The 19,707-nt window shown below is 36.8% G+C and overlaps 2 protein-coding genes across 2 annotated transcripts; both read right to left on the bottom strand.

The window, feature by feature from the left end:
* Positions 1-524: 524 nt before the first annotated feature.
* On the bottom strand, positions 525-6,485 carry LOC130426678 (lipopolysaccharide-induced tumor necrosis factor-alpha factor homolog). The gene is made up of 9 exons (XM_056753577.1): positions 6,394-6,485; positions 4,979-5,228; positions 3,286-3,318; positions 3,143-3,175; positions 2,980-3,012; positions 2,836-2,868; positions 2,689-2,721; positions 1,638-1,785; positions 525-1,475 (listed from the first exon to the last, which is right to left on the bottom strand). The coding sequence occupies exons 2-9, from the start codon at positions 5,223-5,225 to the stop codon at positions 1,370-1,372; spliced, it is 666 nt and encodes a 221-aa protein (XP_056609555.1). The 5' UTR covers positions 5,226-5,228; positions 6,394-6,485; the 3' UTR covers positions 525-1,369.
* Positions 6,486-12,209: 5,724 nt separating this feature from the next.
* Positions 12,210-18,136, bottom strand: LOC130426899 (somatostatin receptor type 5-like). The gene is made up of 3 exons (XM_056753883.1): positions 17,780-18,136; positions 15,085-16,229; positions 12,210-13,011 (listed from the first exon to the last, which is right to left on the bottom strand). The coding sequence occupies exons 2-3, from the start codon at positions 16,171-16,173 to the stop codon at positions 12,931-12,933; spliced, it is 1,170 nt and encodes a 389-aa protein (XP_056609861.1). The 5' UTR covers positions 16,174-16,229; positions 17,780-18,136; the 3' UTR covers positions 12,210-12,930.
* Positions 18,137-19,707: the final 1,571 nt, after the last annotated feature.

Raw genomic sequence — 19,707 nt, 5'->3', positions numbered from 1 at the left:
ACATCACACTTACTGGTGAATATGATTCAATATGTGTTAATCTTTACAAATAACATATTGGCCTTTACTACAATTGAAAGTGAAATTAACTTTGTGAGTTTTAAAGTATCTGTCAGAAAGATCCTGTCATGTGAAGTTCTCTATAAAGGGACTGTGGTTCCGTGCGCCATCTGGTGGTACCCTATACATATTGCATGCAAACACTTGCAGCACTTCTTATAATTATACTAGGCCCAACAATTAAAATCCCCTCTTTCTTCATCCACATGTCACTTTAAACTGAATGTCTTTCTTCTGCAGAATGCAAAAGAAAATATTTTGAAGAACACCGGTCACCAAATACCATTGGCCCCATATACGTCTGTTGCATGGACACAGAACCACTGAAGCATTTCTTAAAAAGACATGAGAGTGAGTAAATGATGACAGATTTGTTTATTTTGGTGAAACTATCCCAGGAATACAGCAATGTTAGGATATATTTAGATTAACTGAACATCCACAAGAATTTTATCCATTTACATTTTATTATAACTATTTTATATACACAGAGTGCAAATGTAAGAGCTTCGTTCCAATCCCTGGAGATTTACTTTGTCTCTACTACTATGTTGTTGTTCAGCAGACTTTTATTTCAAGGTTATTATACAATGCCCTCAGGTCTCACTTGGGCAAGAAACTGCTGATAAATAGTGATAAATAATTTTTAAATCACAAAATTATAGGTGAGAAAATAAATCTATAGTATTTGTCTCTACCTAGAATAATCTCTCTTGAATATATATCTTCTTTTTCTTCCATACATAATAATATGATACATTTTAATGATAATCACAACTGTAAACCTTGAGATAATAACATAAGACAGGCTTATTATGAGATATTGATGCTAAGAGGCGAATTGAACTTAGACTAGCCAAGAAAAGCAATATAATGAAACATTTTATGAGGATGCCCAAAAAGCCAAGTTAATTAACATGTTAACCTTCAAGTTACGAGACAATGAACATAACAATCATCCCATAAGGCACAATATATGAGACTGCTTTAAATAGAAGCTTGAAACGGTTGTTGTTCATCTTTTAAGGAAAAGTCAGACGTTTCAATCTTAGAATTTACTGATATAGTTCATATAGACATAGTTGCCTATATTTAAAGTTTCACAGCTAGACTTGTCGCATAAATATCATGGATGTAAACTCGCTGCTTGCTTTACAATTGTTGAATTCATTAAGTTATTAATATAAATATGATTTTTTTTTAATTACAACGAATGTGAATTTAATTTGAAATATCTATGTCTATGCCCATTAGATCCTATTGAAATCATAGGTCTCAAACTTGCACGCAGGCCGTGTTGTGATACACATCACAGGCGCTTGTAGAACGACAGGACCTTGTTGCAGTTAGGGCAGCGATGCTCCACGTCTTTACAAGAATCCATCCAGAATGGTGCGATACAGCACGGCCAACACCTGCAGAAGACACATGAGAATCACCTGTCTCTTCTCGTTTTAGTAATCCTTCGTTTAGAAATATATAAATATTCCTGTGGCGTATAACACATAGTGTCCTACTGAAAACAATATAAGATTTTATCTGATAGTATTGGAAGGACTCAGGAGGTTCAGTTTTACCCAACGAGGGCGAGACAGCCGCATGCAAGCCAAGCCATGAGTCCAGAGTAGTAGTCTGTGATGGTGATCACTTGATGTTTACAGTGAGGGCACATGGTATGACCAGGATGATCACGCAGGCTTGGAAGTACCCTTGAGTTTGTCATAGCTGTAATGAAGGAAAACACAAACACATCACTGTTTGAACACAACTAGAACCATATTTACAAATGCAATATTTACAATCTTTGGTATAGATTATGCACTCTATAAATAGGTCATAATATACTTATTGTATATTTTCCGTATTCATTTTTTACAGTGTATTTTACATTTTACAATGCATTTTATTACATTTTAGCATTAACGGAAATGTCCTGGTAATTTTCAGGAAGTACTTTATCCGTTTTTTTTTTAAGATTTAATTTTGGCATTCTTGCTTTATTAGTATAGTAAAGTGAGAGAGGGGACAGGAAGCAAAGTGGGAGAGAAAGAAGGCGGTTGGTTCGGGAAAGGACCATGAGACGGGAATCGAACCCGGGTCACCCGATGGGCAACAGCGCCAAAGGTCAGAGAACTGCCTATGACCCCGACTCTTACAGCGTGATATAAACTCACAGTTTATATGATTATTTAAAATATATATATATATATATTTAAAAATAAAAAATATGAAAAGTAATTCACATTATAAAATAATCTTTCTGTAAAATAATGTTTGTTTAATGAAAATAAGTTATGTTTTTTGACACTTTGAGCATGAACCCTATCAATGATTTTTAAGGTGCTTAAAAGGTTCTGCACAGCAGTGATCCCAAAGAAGAACCATTTTTGGTTCCTCAAAGAGCCATTCAGTCAAAGGTTATTTAAAGAACCTCCTCTATTACTTTTTTATAATCTGAAGAACCTTTTTCGCCACAAAGGACCTTTTGTGAAACAGAAAGGTTCTTCAGATGTTAAAGGTTCTTGATGGAACCAAATCGTTCTTCTACGGCGTCGAATGACTTTTTGAAGCATCTCTTTTTAAGAGTGAACTGAGCCAAGTGTTTGATAGTTGAAACTTGTAACTTACTCATAGGTTGAGGGTACATCCCTGGGTTTTGACCTTTAGAAAAATATTTCAAAACATTATTTTAAACATAATGCAGTATTGCTGCACATATTGAAGTATTATACTTGACTGTATGTTTGAGAGTGTTAGCTGAAGACTTTAACTTACCCATGGCAGGAGGGTACATCCCAGGGTTTGGACCTATGACAAAAGGGAAGTTGTAGTTTTTTAGACTTTAAATTGACGGTATGATGAATTCATTGATGAATGAAAATAAACGCTTGCAATTGATAATTGGAGATCATAACTTACCGGCAACCTGAGGGTACATTCCAGGGTTTGGACCTTTAGAAACAGATTTGGACATCCATCAATAAGCAGTACTTCTGCTTTACTCTCATTATTGAATATATGTTTTTGGACCTTGGACACTAAATTAAATATTTGAGATTGAAATATGACAATTATAACTTACCGGAAACCTGAGGGTACATCCCTGGGTTTGGACCTGTTGAAAACAGATTGAAACATCCATTAGAAAACACTGCTTTACTGCTGCTTTACTCACAATAGTAGTGCATGTTTTTGAAGCTTGGATATATGAAGACCATATCTTACCGGCAGCCTGAGGGTACATCCCGGGGTTTGGACCTTTAGAAACCGAAATAAAAATTGTTAAAATTCAAAACACCCGCATTGAACACAAACCTGCATAACTTTCTTTCTTCTGCAGAATATAAAAGAAGATATATTGAAAAAATGTGGTGACAGAATAGCACAACCCCTCATTCACTACTATTGTAATCATTTCAAGTGAATCGGGGGCTTTTAACAACATTCTACAAAATATCTTCTTTTTTGTTCTGCGAAAGAAGGAAAGTCATACAGGTTTGAAATGACAGGCGAGGGAATAAATGATGAGACAGTTTTCATTTTGAAGGTGAACTACTCCTTTAAAGTATACCGCCGTTTACCGGTTTACTATGATAAATAACATTTTATATTTTAAAAACATTTATTAATTTTAATGATGTTTTCAGATTCACTTGAGTGAACAATATGCATTTTGTTTTGAACTTAAGAGATACTGTAAGTGTCCACTATGCTTGAAAGGGTTAAATCTATAGTATATTATAGTATTTATAATTGTTATATTGCACTATGGAACAATATACAACAGATTCTGGTGAAGATGATTATACAAATAAAGCTTCCAAAATGAGATAACAAATAACTTTGCTTAAAAAAATCATGTTTTTTATTATGTTATGATGTTTTTATTGTGTTTTATTGTGTAAGTTAGCTGTATTATATAAGTTATTATGACTAAAATCAAAACAAACCAACTGCAGTTTGATTTATATTAATTGGAATGTTCCAACAAAAACATGATTTTTTAAAAATGTATAAATCAGAGTTATCTCGTATTGGAACCAATCTCTTCAAATATTGTGTGTGTAATCCATAACATCGTATCCTATTTACAAATTACAGAAAGGTTTGTTACGGAAGCTACATTGTCAGTAAAACTAATATTTTAATGTTTAATCAAATGTATTATATTTTGACTCATCTAAATCCTCTCCTCCTGCTATACCGCTAGAGTCCACCAGAGGGCCACAGGCCACATTTTGGGAAGCATTGCTTTAAAATCATGAGTACCCTAATAAACACCAACTACTGAATGATTTTTACTCCGATTAAACACCAACCCTGTATTTAAAATGTCTGGAAACATGACTGCTGTTTTACTCTACAACAACAAACACAAACACTGCATTCCAAGCAACTTGAAACACGTCTGTGTTTTACTCAAATACAACAAACACAGATATGCTGTCAATTGCGGTCACAACATTTAAATAAGTTCATATCAGAATAAGTTTTATGGATACAGATGTCTGCAGTGTGATGACTCCGACTAAAGGCCTCGTTCCTCCTCCCAGAATTTAGGGAAAAGTTATGTAAATCCCTTGCATTTACAATGCATTTCTGCATAAATTGTCTTTCCTGAACAAACCTTATGAACATGGCCGTGTGGGATGAATAAGTATGTGAACATTGGCATTAAATAAATCCAGGTTCCTTCCAGCACAATGTCAAAAGTTATTCTTCATTCTGAAGTGTGATTATAAATTCTCATCATAAAGTGTCTATCATTGTGTTATATTTCATAGTTCTTCTGGGTGTGTTTGTATAAACGTTGTGATTTTATTTATACAAGTAAGTGATCAGAATGCTTTGATTCCACCACATAATAGAAATCCAGCTGCGATTATGAAGTGGCTTCGATTATAAGGGAGAATCTTACCTGCTTGAAAGTACGGATTGTGAACTCCAGTTTTGAGGCCCGGCTCTGGGGATGCTGCATATGCCATGTTCACAGTATACGGAGGTGCCTGGATTTCCAGTTCATTCTGGCTCGCGTCTTTTCCTCCATAATCTACCGGATGACCTGGGTACGGTGGGGCACTCTCCGGGACTTCAGCGTCCTCCATGTCCTCCAAATATTCCACCTCTTCCAAATCATCCAGATCATCATCCATGCCTTTATCCATAGTCTTAGGTAAGGAAACAGTACAATTATTACAAAATCACAATAAATGTATTCCTATATCATCTAATCGGATTTATGGCACGTTACAGGGGACATCCGCTGTTTCTCATCTCAACTTAAAAGTGTACTAGACTCCGGCTGCGTGCTTGCGCCCCAATGCAAATGTCAAAAAAATGTTGTCAAGACGTATTCAAATCTCCACAGTGCAGCCAAATTTCATTCCGACATGGAAACTTTCTGTTTGTAGAGGACTTTTCCTTTTGCTCATGGAAACCACAGCCTCATCAGGACCAGGAACTGAAGACACGATGTCGCCTGTAACAACCAAGTCTGAAGACTTCCCTCCTCCATTTGAAAGTCAAATCCAGGTATTTCCGAACACATTAAGATTGTTTGAATTTCACTTTTCACCTTATTTACAATTACAATGAGCGAAGGTCATCGCGTGCCTAAAACTATCGAGATGTTTGCTCCTTTGTCAAATGGAAGAATAGCTTCATTTATTTTGTGTGGTTTCTGTCAGAAATTACATTTTTATTCTGTCAGTTTGACCGAACCTTTAACATCAACTGGAAATCTAAAAAGGGTATATTTTTTACGTTGTATACTATGTTAAAGGGCACGACAGGTGTATTGTAAATGTTTTAGTGTACTGCCCGTGTGACAAGTACGGAGAAGCAGATCTAGATTTACTAAAGTGATAGTTCACCAAAGTATTTTTAAACCGGTATGATTTTTGTCTTCTCCAGAACATAAAGGAAGATATTTTGAAAAACGTTGATAACCAAACAACATAGAACCCCATTGACTTCCATTGTATGACCATTTCTCAAAATATCTTCTTTTGTGTTCCACTGACGAAAGACTCTCTTTTTTTAAGCTGAATCTGTTACATCACAATTCTAAATACACTGTGTAGAGTGACATCACATCGCCCTAAATTATTTTTCCTTATTTTCATCATACAGTCAAAGCAGAGGCATAATTATTATATGAAGAATGGTCAAAAATGAATGCCCTCCAGATGTGATGTGCAGTAGAACCTAGCATCTGTACCTCTCTGTTTAATTGACGTTCTGTTAACAACATTTTTACCAAATTAAAAACACATTCATGATTCTATATCCCTTTATATCCTTTCTGTCTTTGACTGATAAACACTTACCTACAGGACTGATGGTTGAGTGAGATAGTTGAGGTCGATGCGGTTCCTCTTTGGAGATCAGAAGAATCGGGGACTTCAGGTGGATCAATGGGTGTGTGTGAAATGTAGAAGAGTGGACGAAAAGATGCCAAAAAATGGGAGGAGATGGGATCCGTACCATATATACACTTCCTGGGGATGGGTCAGAATGCCAGCCAACCGGCGATTCAATTAGTGAAGTTCACTTTTTAAATGTAGTCCTTAATATATTTATTGGTAGTGCTTTAATGGACGAGTTAGAAACACAGTTTCATAGAGAGTTTTAACAGTCAACCATTGCTCTGAGATGCTTCATATTTACTGTAGATATTCTGTAAGTATATAGATATAAATCTAATTGTATAAATACATCCATCCATCAAAATGCCTTAAAATAGTTTAAACGTTTCTCTTGTTGTTCTGGTTATCACTTTCATCTCTGAGATGAACAAAGATGCTTTTTTGGCTATTTAATTATCTATTTCAGGTCTTCAGTGGCTTGTGTAACACACATACAGTAAATGTAGCTAAGAAACACACAGTTTGCGGGACATTGGAAAAAACGCACATATTTAGTTTTCTTGTTGTGCCGTGTGTTTTGAGCAACATACTAACTTGTTTGAATATCTTTGCATCTCCAAGTGAGTTGACGTAGAATCGTCCACGTTGAGGGAACCAAAATGTGTTGTAGAGATTATCGGTTGTGTAATGACTGTGTATCAGTTTTTTGTTTTAAATCTGATCTCAAAGAACTTGAGAAACACTAGAACATTTTATTTCTTGATGTTTTAACCTGCTTTAAGATTGATGTAGGGAAAATTCATCTTATCCTAAGAATGTATTAAACAACATCATATAATAAGTTAAAAACAGATACTTTCTGAGTTTACTTGATGAACATATTTATTAATTGTATTTTGCCCGAATCAAAACAATCCCAAAAACAATTCAGATGTCCTTCCCCTCGTGATTAAGTGTGATGTGTTTGTCTTTTTTTAGAAGACTTGCTCTAGCATTCTGGTTTTTAGTGTGTTGTAGTATGAAATCCAGGATCCATCACAACAATGCTTTAGTCACGTTTAAATTTTATTTTCTAAGTGTAATACTTCGAGTAGTCTATGTAGAAATATGCCTTGACACATGGGCCACACAGTGGTCAACAGTTCAAGAAAATTCTTTATGATTTTGTATATTTATATAGTAATACTAAAATAAAAATTAAAGCAGCTTAAAAGTTTGAAAAAGCTTGTCAAAAAACTAAAACACTTATTTTAATGGGGAAAAAAAGGAAAAGTTATTCCACTTTCGGCCACTAGATGTCGATGTCCCCACTTGTTGTGGGCAGCTAATTTTTCACACTTGTGTTGATCACATGATCATTATAATGCATTTTAAACTCACTAAAGAATAGTTTATGCATATATTCTGATTCATATCTCGAACATTTGACGTTTCGTATAAGCAATAAAAACATGACATTAAACCAATATTTTGTGTTCTGGTCTTGGTAAGGTATATGATTACATACAACACATTTTTCTGCTTACAGTTCTGTATGCTCAGCTACAACACAAATTGTTGTTGAGGTTTACCTTCATCTGTGTTGCCTAAAACAAATATCCCTTAAGGGACTTATAAAGTAATAATAATAAATTAATGGACGCATTTATTTGTGTTACATTTTATGTACGAAACAAATAGTGACCTGCTGTCATTGAGTTTGTTATTGTTTTGCATTTGGCTATAATATAACTATCCACTTTGTGTACTTTTTGTACTTTGTTAATGTGATTGAATGTCTGTTTTTCTCTTCATTATTTAAACTTTTCCATAGATTGGCTGCACTAGACAACTATAATTGAACAATTTCTTGAGGCATTAAGGTCAAGTCACCTGACCACAGCGCTGCTTATTCAGGTTTTCCAGGTATTTTCCATTTTGCTTTAATGGCTTTGAGTTCAAAACAGGAACGATTTCTCAGAACCATTTTCATAATCACAGCCATTAAAGCCTGCTGATAATGTCCCTTGTGTAATGGTGTTGTTTTTGTCAGAGACATATTTCGTTCGTTTTAAGATTCTGAAGATGTCCTTAGATTTGCTTGTGTTGTGTCCTTATTTACATTATACAGTATATCTTCTGTTCTGAATGCAAAAAAACACAGATGTTGGTTATTGTGAAGTTCTCTATGAATCTGGCACCATTTAGTTCAGATGCTGAACATGAATTGTTAAAGGGATAGTTGCCCCAAAAATTAAAATCCTGTCATCAATTAACTTGCCCTCAGATTGTTTCCACCATGAATACATTTCTTTGAAAGAATGGCAGTATCTCAGCAAATCTCATCCCCCATTGATTCCCATTGGAATGAAGATATTTGGAAGAATGCGAGTAACCGAGCAAGTTGAATTCCCTACTAGGCTCAGTTACTAACATTCTTCCAAATATCTTCTTTTGTGTTTAGCAGAACAAAGAAATGTACACATGTTTGTAACAATCTGAGGGCGAGTAAATATGACAATTTATCGTTTTTGGGTGAACTATCCCTATAAACGGCCATTTGAAAGGGACTAGGTCAATGATGCGTCCGCCATATATTTATTTCCTTTTCAGACCAACACAATTTCCTAACAGCTTTCTGAAATAACCCACAATCCCATTTCTATTCCAATTAAATGAAGGGCATTTAAAAGCCTTATTTGTTTAATGGCACCTGAAATTGAATTGACTCATAAACCCTTACCAATAGAGTTTAACGCCTCGCTAAACCGGCCAATTTAAACAGAAAGTGCCTTTTCCATTCTCAGCGGGTTCAGGTGACAGAAAACAATCTCTTCTAGATGGGCGTTTCCTCGTCCACTCCCATAGGTGAACTTCACAAAGGACACATTTAATATAGCTGGAGGTCACACAGACTTTAAAAGTTAATGATTTATTGTCGTGATACAGCTCACAAGTTTTAATAGGATTTCAGCGTTTCTGCTTTTTGTGTGTTTTCTTTGCTCAGTGTGAACTGTGGTTCAGTGTGTGTTTGTTTATCTTCTGTAATTGTTTTGCTGACCGCAGAGCAATGTTGCGGCGATGATGTCACTGCAGGACGACACACATCAACACATCATGCAGATTTATTCATAGTGAAATTTAATATCCCTCATGCAAACAACAACGAATAACTAATACATTAATATAATCAATAACTGCATATATATTTGAAATGTTTAGAATAATAATACTGTAAGAGTAATAATTGTTAATATATTAGAATATTTTGCTTAGAAATTGGATGAGTTTCATATATTGAAAATTATGCACTAGGTTCCAATATATGGAAATGTATTATTTAATAATATTAATAATGAATCATATATATACGACTACAAGCAACTTACAGTGCATTCAGACTTAAAGTTTTATCTGTACTATGTTTGTTTTCTTGATATCGAACCAATACCAAAGCATATGTCGTTTTTTGGATAGATATTGTAAATGACATGAATTTGATCTCTTATAACGACCAACAAAAAATTTCTTATCTCGCCCATATTTCATATACAGCATGTCCATGCAAACAAACCAAACTTGAATATTTAGAACAGATGGATTTTATGTCCCAGTGCATGCTGGGGAATGTCCTCTGGTTTGACATTGACAGTTTGTAAGGTTGGATGTAGAGATAAAAGACAGGTGTCACCTGCACGGCAGACACCTGCAGGCTCCTGCGCCCTGAGTTTGTCAGTAAACAGTGTGAATATGAGGGTAGAGCGAAACAGAGGAGAGAGAGAGAAGTAACGTGTGGATGAGGCAACTGTCATGGCTGTGCATGGAAAACTGGTCTTTCTAACATTAACAAGTCAACTCAAGGTAGCTGGTCCGTCTGTAAACATGCGACTGAACTCAAAACACACTCCTGTGACCTGTTGATGCTAAAACTGTAATGTTGTATTGTGACTGCATCACGTTTACATTTGAGAGTTATATATTTTCTAAATTTTCTTTAGAGAATATGTATAAAATAAAATGTAAAAGGGAAAGTGTTTGAATATGTGTAGATGCACAAGAATGTGCTTACGGGCTGAAATTTATAGTGTGCAAAGTGCAACAGTGATGGTGAAAGTGAGTTGTTGAAGCCTGTTGCTGGGTGGTTGTTTATGGGTAGATGGCTCTGAATCCCATGAGTGTAGCGTTTCGGAAAGCTCATGAAAGGTCTTGTCTGGCTTTCTGAATCGTTCTGCTGATTGGCTGAATCAGAGCAACAGCAGAACATTTAATCTCATGAAAGACTCAAATTTCTTTAGTTGTCACCGAAAGCGCATTTCCGAACGAATGTTAAGGAGAGCACGTTTTGAACCGATTTGGAGGAATTTCACACCCCAGACGGAGCGTGTTGTGATGCGTCATGGGATACTGCAATTCTACCTTAACGCCCATGCACGGCAAGAACAACAACTATAAAGATAAAGATTTAAAAATCATTCTGAATTCAAGAGAATAGCACCACAGTACACACCACAACTATAACAATACAGAGGGTCCATATTGTTGGGGTCACTTTCAGGGTTCTTTGTTTAGTTCTAGTTGATGAAAATTTGAAAGCCAAATGAGCCAATCAAAAAACATACTGAAATAAAGAGTGTGCACATTTACAGTAAACACCATCCCTTGCAGAAAAGACATGAATTTCACATTTTTGGGGAATCTCATGTTAAACCCATGGGATGACATGTGCAACATGTGTTGACATATGAAGAACATGTGATCACATGCGGAGACATATCACAACACATGTGATTCCCATTTTAGGATTTTAGGCTCTCCTGTTTTTGCCAAGTACTTGATATCCTTAAAGCAACATCATGTTGACCCTGGGACAACATATACATCAACCAATCAGCTTTCAGAAATAAGTTAACAATTTTTTTAAAGTTCAATCTTCCAACCAGCTACTTCTAGACCATTTTATTTCACTTATCATTTCCCTCTGATTTTAGGGGTAAGTTATGGTTAGTGTTGGGGTTTGTTTTGGGTTTTATATATAAAAATGATGTCATCAGGTCAACAAAATATGTTGCTCTGAGGACATCGACCACTTGGCAAAATTAGGTCGAACAGGTTTTTACATGTGACCCAATAGGTTCACATGGAATTCCCCCCAAAATGTTCGAAAAAAACACATTTCACATCTGATCACAGGTTTTTGCACATGTGAATTTCATGTCTCTTTTCCTTAGGGATAAAAAGCTTTGATATTTTTTAACCGATGGTTGAGTCAAATGTGGACATATTCTAGGTTCATTTAAGCCAACAGTTGGATTTGTTCATTTTAGAATAAACATAAGAAAACAATGTCCGTCGGTGTGGATGCTAATATATCTGTTCCTGATGTGAATGGGCGTTTAGATTTTGGTAAAAATGTCTTCTTGGAAGCAGAGAGCCGGTTTTCTCTGTAGATTCCAGTATTATTTATATGAAATGTTAATGTTAAACTCAGTGCTAAAGTCCACTTTCTGAATACTGACAGATTCTGGTCTTGTCTAGACTGCTGGTGTGTCAAGTGTGTTGTCGTCTTTGTAACGTCCTTGTTTTGAAGTTTTCTGGAGTTCTTAGTTGCACCTGCCCCTCAGCTACAGTTGAGAATTAGTTGAAATGGCTAAACTGTAAATCAGTCTGTACTGTTAATGTTAAAACACAGAAAAGTCAACGTTTTGACCCTGTCTCAAACTCAAAAGACGCCTATTGCAACTGTTGTGATGTTGAGGTCATTCAGAAATTATAACATAAAATAAAACGCTTAGATAGCTACTCTCCAATATATACATATTTACTAAAACACATGAAAAACAGTCATGTTAGAAAACAGTCAAGGTAAAAAACAAGTCATGATATGTTAATGTCTCATCAAACAAGGATGGACTAATGAAATGTGTTTGAATCCCCATAGAACTGTGAGCATTATGTAAAGAAACCCCTGACACCCTTTCACTAGATCTCTATTCAAAACACCTAACATTACAACATCATAAACAATACACAGCTCAACATATAAGGCAAATCATCTGACTGTTGACATGTGACTCTTACCCAGAATTGTTTCTATGATAAATACGCATGAAGATACACATGTTTGGTTTTGAAACTGAACGCAACCATCCATCCAGACGTCTAGATCGTGATTAATGTGTGAAGTCATTGCAATGAAACATTATCTGTCATCTCCTGCAGAACTGGATCCGATGTGACACGTAAATTAAAGTGATGCGTATTTTCTCATATATCCTCAGATTTATCCACAGGGAATTCTGGAGACATTGAGAATCTAACAGGAATGTTAAACCACCACCAATTGTCAAAGATCCAACTAAATGTTTTCTGTAACAGCTACCAACCTCTCTTGGTCCAGAGGTTGAGAATGACTTCTTTCTTCGCTGGACTCCATATATGGAGGAATGTCCAGATGCACGCTCGTACCAAACAAGACAGTTCTAAGCATCCATCCCTCAGATTTCCCACACACATGATGCAGCTCTTAAATGGACTGGCTGAGCGCCTGTGGTTCGGGTTGGTGGTTTTCCGTTTTGTCACAGCGCCCGGCCTCCAAACCAATTGTCTAAAATAAAAATTGTGTAGGATTTCAGAAAACAACAACAATATGAAGTATTATACCTCTAAGCAACTATCTTCAAAATCTTCAAAGACTTTTCTAATATTTAATGGATGTCGGAATTCGTCGATGCGTAAACAAACGTGTTTATTGAATAGAAATGCTGTTTATCATTCTACTGCCCCCATAAACATCAACAAATGGTTTGTGTTGGATCAGCGTGTTCATGACAGTGACTTGAGTTTTAACTCACATTCTCAAACCACCAGCAAATTAAGTGTTTGTCATGTGAGATAATGTTAACTAAAGCCATTGAGAGAGAGTTGCGACAACGCAAGTTCAAATTTTCATATGTGATGTGATTTATTGAGCCTTCAGATAGTTCCAGGAAGTTATAATTTTTCTCTTTAAATGCTTTATTTCTTTCATTTATTTTGTTAACATTTACACTTAGTCGTTGAGCAGATGCTTTTATACAAAGCGACTTACAAATGGGGTTTACAATGGAAGCAATTGGAACAATATAAAGACAAAAGAAGAAGCATAAGTGCAATAAAACTGGTCTCAGTTTTTATTAATTTTCTTAATATGAAGGGTAGAAAAGAGATCGAAGTTAGAGTTGATCAGTCAGGTGTTGATGGAAGAGATGTGTTTTCAGCCGATTCTTAAAGATGGCCACAGAATCTGCTGATCCGCAGCAGGCAGATCATTCCACAAATGTGGAACCAATCCAGAGCAATTTTTTTATATTCTTGGGACGCCACCACAATATGTTGTTTGTTTGCAGACTATATGGATCTGGTGGATACATTAAATGACTTACGTCTTTAAATGGGTTAAAAGTTTGTCACAGTCGGTCTGTTTAGCCGCAGCTCTATACGTTTCTAGTAACTTCCGGAAACTATTGCGAGCCTCCATGAACCGCCAGGCAGGTGGTTTATAATCTGATGTTTACGGTGCGATGGCTTTATTGATTAAGATTTATTGATGTTCTACTATAATGTTTGCTCTGATAAGCCTGACATTTATGAACGAAATCAATAGTAGCTCATTCCTCTTGAGTGATAGCACTAATGAAATGTCTAATAGAAACAAAACATCAGTGAGTGAACATTTGTTATTTATTGAGTGGAAATCTTCTCAAGCACTCTGCTGTTAAGCACTGTTGATGTTTATAAAGATTATACTGGAAATCCTACTATACCTCATCCGAGAGTCAATACAGATGTTGAACAGTGTGTATATTATACAGTATGTAAGGATAATCAACGACTAGCTGTGTATTATAGGATTTTGATTCACGACGTGGAGGCCAAGAACCTCACTGCAAAGTGCATTAAAATCTTTAATGCACGGCTAGCCATAGATTATCCCGAGTAAACCATGGTCCTTTGCCAATTAAAAAAACGACTTGGACTACCATGCATTAATTGTTTTTAATCCACACCTTCCAGCCAATAAGAATCAAGTATTCAAACAGACCATGGTATATTCTATTCATGTTGGTTTTATGGTGGTGTTTTCTGTAAATTATACTATATGTATGTATATGTACGTGTATATATTTATAGTTTATATCCTGAACAATCTTCGGATGTACATTAAAGGCTGCCCTAAAGACTTACCCACGTGAGACAGGCAATACACATGTTTGACAGTATTTTCTGTACAGTATATTATATGTTTAAATGTGTATTGTATAATAGTATATTATGAATGGTATATAATTTAATTATTGTTATTCCTGGTTGATTTCAAATCCTTGTCTTTTTAATACATACATACATATACAGTATATATATATATATCGTCACTGTCAGACTGATACCTCATATCTCCCTTGTTCATGATTTTTTCCATATATCATTACTATTGTGAACCCTCGTGTTTGTTTATGAGTTTTTTTAACCATTATGAGCTAATGAGAAGAGCTTTTACAACACATTGTTTAATTTTTTTTTTTTTCCTGTAAAGTGGCAGTTTTCAAGATACAAGCTTTCAGTCCGACAGCGACAATCATTTTCACCCTTTGATTTGAGAGGTGTTGTACGTTGTGTGATTTATCGTTGATGACCTTACTTGATAGCTCTGCATTTGCTCATTGTATTCAGAGCTTCTTTGAGAGGAGAACCTGTCATTCTGACGGCTCCTGTTCAGGTGCGAGTGACCCAGGCGACCGTCGCCCCCCCCGCTGACCCTGTTGATGCAGAGCACCTTCTGGAAGCTCTGTTTGAAGTTATCAGACAGGAACCCATAGAGAAGCGGATTGGCACAGCTGTTGACGTAGGTCAAGATGACGGCGAGGAAGTAGACGCCAGTGACGAGGTTGTTCTCCGGCAGAGTCTGGATCAGGTTGATGATGTTGAGGATGAAAAATGGCAACCAGCACAGGACGAACACCACTACTATGATCACTACCATCCTCGTGACCTTCCTCTCTGATCTGCGACGTTTGGAGAGCCCGGCCCGCGCCCCGGCCGACTTCACCTTCACCACGATGAGCAGGTAACAAAGCGAGATGACCAGCAAAGGGCAGAAGAAGCCCAAGACGGCAGTGTAGAGGATGAAGGCGGTGGACCACACGTCACGCGGTTCGGGCCAGCTCATGTTGCAGGTGTTCAGATCGGGCTGAACGTCAGAGTAAATAATGACCGGCAGCGTCAGAACACAAGATAGCCCCCACACCATGCTATTTATCACCTTGGCAACGCTGGGTCGCCTCCACCTGGCGCTGCGGATGGGATGCACCACGGCCATGTAGCGATCAATGCTCATTACTGTCAGACAGAATGTGCTGGTGAATTGACTGATGGAGTCTGCCCACATCACGATACGGCACAGAAAGTTGCCGAACGGCCAATAGGAGAGCACATTGTGGGTTGTGAGAAACGGAAGTCCCAGGATGTACAGCTCATCGGCTACCGCTAAATTTAAAATGTACATGTTTGTGACCGTCTTCATTTTAGTGTTACGCAGAACCACGAATATAGCTAAAGAGTTTCCCGTCAAACCCAGGACAAACACAACGAGGTATATCACGGCCATGACTTTGGTGCTTTCATCCTCGGAGAGAAAGCTTTCACTGGTGTTTAGGGTGACGTTGGTGATTTCAGACCGATTTAAGATGCCGAAGGTTGACATGTTCCACATGGGACCCTGGGTTGCCATCTTGGGACGCCAATCAGCTTTTGCGAAGAACTTCTGATTTTGGAGTCATCAAGAGGCTGAAAACAAGAAAATGAAAACAAAAAAACATGTTTGTTAAAAACACAAGTGGCGTGTTTAACTTACCTTTATCAAATACATTTAATAAACTAAACACCCCACATTTTTAAAGACCTTTTTTTCAATAATTTTGTATTTGTAATATCATTTTAAATTGTCCATAGTTCACCCAGAAATATAAATCCTGTCATTTATTCCCCCCTGTGTGGTAAGAGATCTGTATATACAGTGAAACCAAAAAGCAGATATTTTGAGAAAAGTCTGAAATGTGATTTTGTGTTCATACGATGGAAGTCAATGGGGTTCATTTTTTCTTTGGTTCCCAATGTTCTTCAAAATATCTGTGTTGTACCGACATGATGGTGAATAAATGAGAAAAGAATATGATTTTTGTCCCATCACTTCTGTAGAAAGACATCATTTGAGTTGTTTACTCTTCAGGTAAGTTACTGAAGTTATATTTTTGTATGACCTTGACTTTAAGTGGCACTCTTGTTTCACATGAGGCATGCAAAGAGAACAGAGAGACACTATGTGTTGCACAAATAGATGAGTGCTTTAGATATCCACTGAACCATAAATCGAAACAAGGGGAACGATGTTAGTGTTATGAGTACAAACAGTCCTGTAGACGCTAATTCAAATGAACCGTCTGCATTTCAGCGTACCGGTGAATATTTAACTTTGCTTCTGTGCAATAAGCACCCACTAAGTGAGAAAAATGTCAGAGACGCATCACATCTTCTATTTCCATGGCTCATATATGACAGTCAGCCATAATATACACAGACAGTTTATTTAATAACCATGAGTGCTCGCTCAGACAATGACAAAGGACATCCCTGCAGGACAAAACAACGGAAAATGTCACGGAAGTTCTCATGAATTTAATGGTTGTAATGGGAATTGTATTGGTTTGGAATGGAAACTAAAATGATCTCTGTGGGTGTCTGCTGGTAATGTGTTGGGTTCTATTGGAGGGATGTTGTGTGGTGGATGTAGACCCAAAACACATTACACTATCATCATTCGTAATGATTATCTGTAATGGAAACCATTAGAGTTTGTATTGTTTTTTCAGCAGGGATCTCATCCATTGCGAAGAATGACTCTATACAAAAAGGAAAATCTTAGGGGGTCTGACGCCCCTCATGGTGGCGTGAACCCTCACCCAGGGTTAATATAGACATTTCATTTTCATAACGCTGCACAGTGCGTAATTTAATAGCGTTTATCCGTTTGAGGATGGAGGTTTCACAGAGTGTAACCATGACAACAGAACAATTGCCAAGCACTTTGCATAAAAAGTGCAACATACAATAAGCTCTTTCCACCGACTTAAGAAGTTTATATTGTTTTAATGCATAAGATAAAACCCTACCAAGTGTCGCTTCTTTTATAAGTTTAAAGAGTTATTGCAATGAAAGTTCTTAAAAGTGTCTAGCTGTCAATCACTTGTATCATTTTAAATACTTATCAGAAACTCAAAACTCTCTGTAGAGAACCAACACGTTTAATTTAGTTTCTTAGTTTTATAAATCCAGCCTACCTTAGATGCGATGCACCGGTGCGCCTCCGCCAGATAACAGAACTCCTGTTTCAAACCAGACCGGTAAGAAATTCGGTGTCTCGTTGTCTGAGATCCAGCATCAACAACCAATAAGACATCACCTTCATTCCCAATCCGCGTGTAAACTAGCGCACAAGTAAATACCCGTGGTGCGCGCACAATGCGCAATTCTCTTTCGCAGAGACGCTCAAATTTTGTTTGGCTAAACTTCCACAATTTACCAAAAATGTAGGCATATATTTGTTTACATTATCTAAGAAATAGGATGTCAGTGTTTTCCTCTATACAAAGGTGACCTGACCTGGCTGGATCCTGTTAGAGAGGTGCTGCTCTCTCCACGCGCACACGCGTTTGATTCAGCCGCGCGCAACAGGAGCAGAGCACCTCTTGCGTCACAAGCACATACGAGTTTCTCTTTTACTTTATTGACAGGTCCTTCAGTGTGCGTAAGAATAAATCATTTTGCCCTCGGATGTAGTGCTATTTGACATGGCATAAAAGATACCAGTACATTTATGTTGTTTGATGTAGAATTATTCGGCTTTCTGTTGCCCACATATCTGCATCTTTTAGTCAAATAAATAATGTTAAATTAATAATATTCAAAAAGCCTGAAAATCTCCATTGTGCAAAGTTCTCTGAGGGCAAATGTTATAGTTCTAATGATCAACGACAAGGGCGTGTTTGTCTTTTTGTTTCACTGCTTTGCAGTTTGATGTTATGGGCATAAAGTTCTAAATCTAAAGTCTGTAAAGTTTATTCTCTTGTTAAACATAAATGCTTGTTCTGAGATCTCTGTGGTTGATTTTGTTCACATGTTGGTTCAGAAAGGATTCACAGACCTCTGATTTCAGTGCGCATCTGATTCTTGGTCAAAACACAGATTCATTTCTTTATGGGAATTGTTAAATGTATAATCGTAAATAACTACATAACTACATAAGAACATGGTCTTCAAAAACATTCAGTTATACTTGCACCATCTATAGGTAAATGCAAGCTGAGTTATACCTGTGGTCTCTTTCTTATCAAAGTGGCTTACATGAAAGTGCACAAATTGTAGGGCAGGTAGCCGCGAGTAATAAAAGTAATAAAAGCTCGGGAGTCAATTTTACAGCCAATTCAGAAATGTGAACATGTTTGAAGCTGTTTTTAGACACAGCTACTATACACGCCAGCCTGTCTGTCTTTTTGCCTCTTTCACCTATCCGTTTCACTCTTTCTTTGCTTTATGGGACTTTGGGAAATGTGGCTCCTTCAGGCCTAAAATATAAGCAGATATCTAGAGAGACTGTGGCAGGAAAAGGAAGTTTCACATCACTCATATGTTTTGCGGTTTCTAATCATTTCACTTGCTGTATTTAGTTATGGGAACGGCTGCTTTATCAGTTGCTTTTGTATGTTGTGTTCTTGAATGGGAAATCCACAGATATTTAAAGATTTACAGACACTTTGTGTATGAGAAACATCCCTGGAGTCAACACGTATCATTGGAGACCCATGAAGTAAACTCATGGGCAGTAAAATCCGGGGAGAGGAAGAGACACATACAGGAAGGGAAGTGGCTAATGGAATTCATATAAATCTTCATGGCTCTGTTTCCATATCAAATAAAAAAAACTTGCTGTTATATTTTCAGTTCAATTCAAATTAATTTTATAAAACTTCCAAAACAATTAGGTGACATTTATTATTCTTTTTAAAGTCTTTGTTTTGGCAGATGTTTTTGTCCTGAAAAGGGTGTTGGATTATTTTAGAATAAACCCACTTTCTGTTATCTGGCCTTGCTTGTGACATTACCAACATTCGGCCCCGTTTTTTTTAAATGATGCCCCCTTCCTAAAATCAGCGAATTGTTTTGTGAACCAAAAATGGTTCTTCTGTGGCATCGCTGTGAAGAACCTTTT

Source organism: Triplophysa dalaica, chromosome 7 (assembly GCF_015846415.1).
Source record: "Triplophysa dalaica isolate WHDGS20190420 chromosome 7, ASM1584641v1, whole genome shotgun sequence".
Lineage (NCBI taxonomy): Eukaryota > Metazoa > Chordata > Actinopteri > Cypriniformes > Nemacheilidae > Triplophysa > Triplophysa dalaica.
Note: the sequence above shows the minus strand (reverse complement) of the source record. Positions and strands in the feature narration are given on the sequence as shown.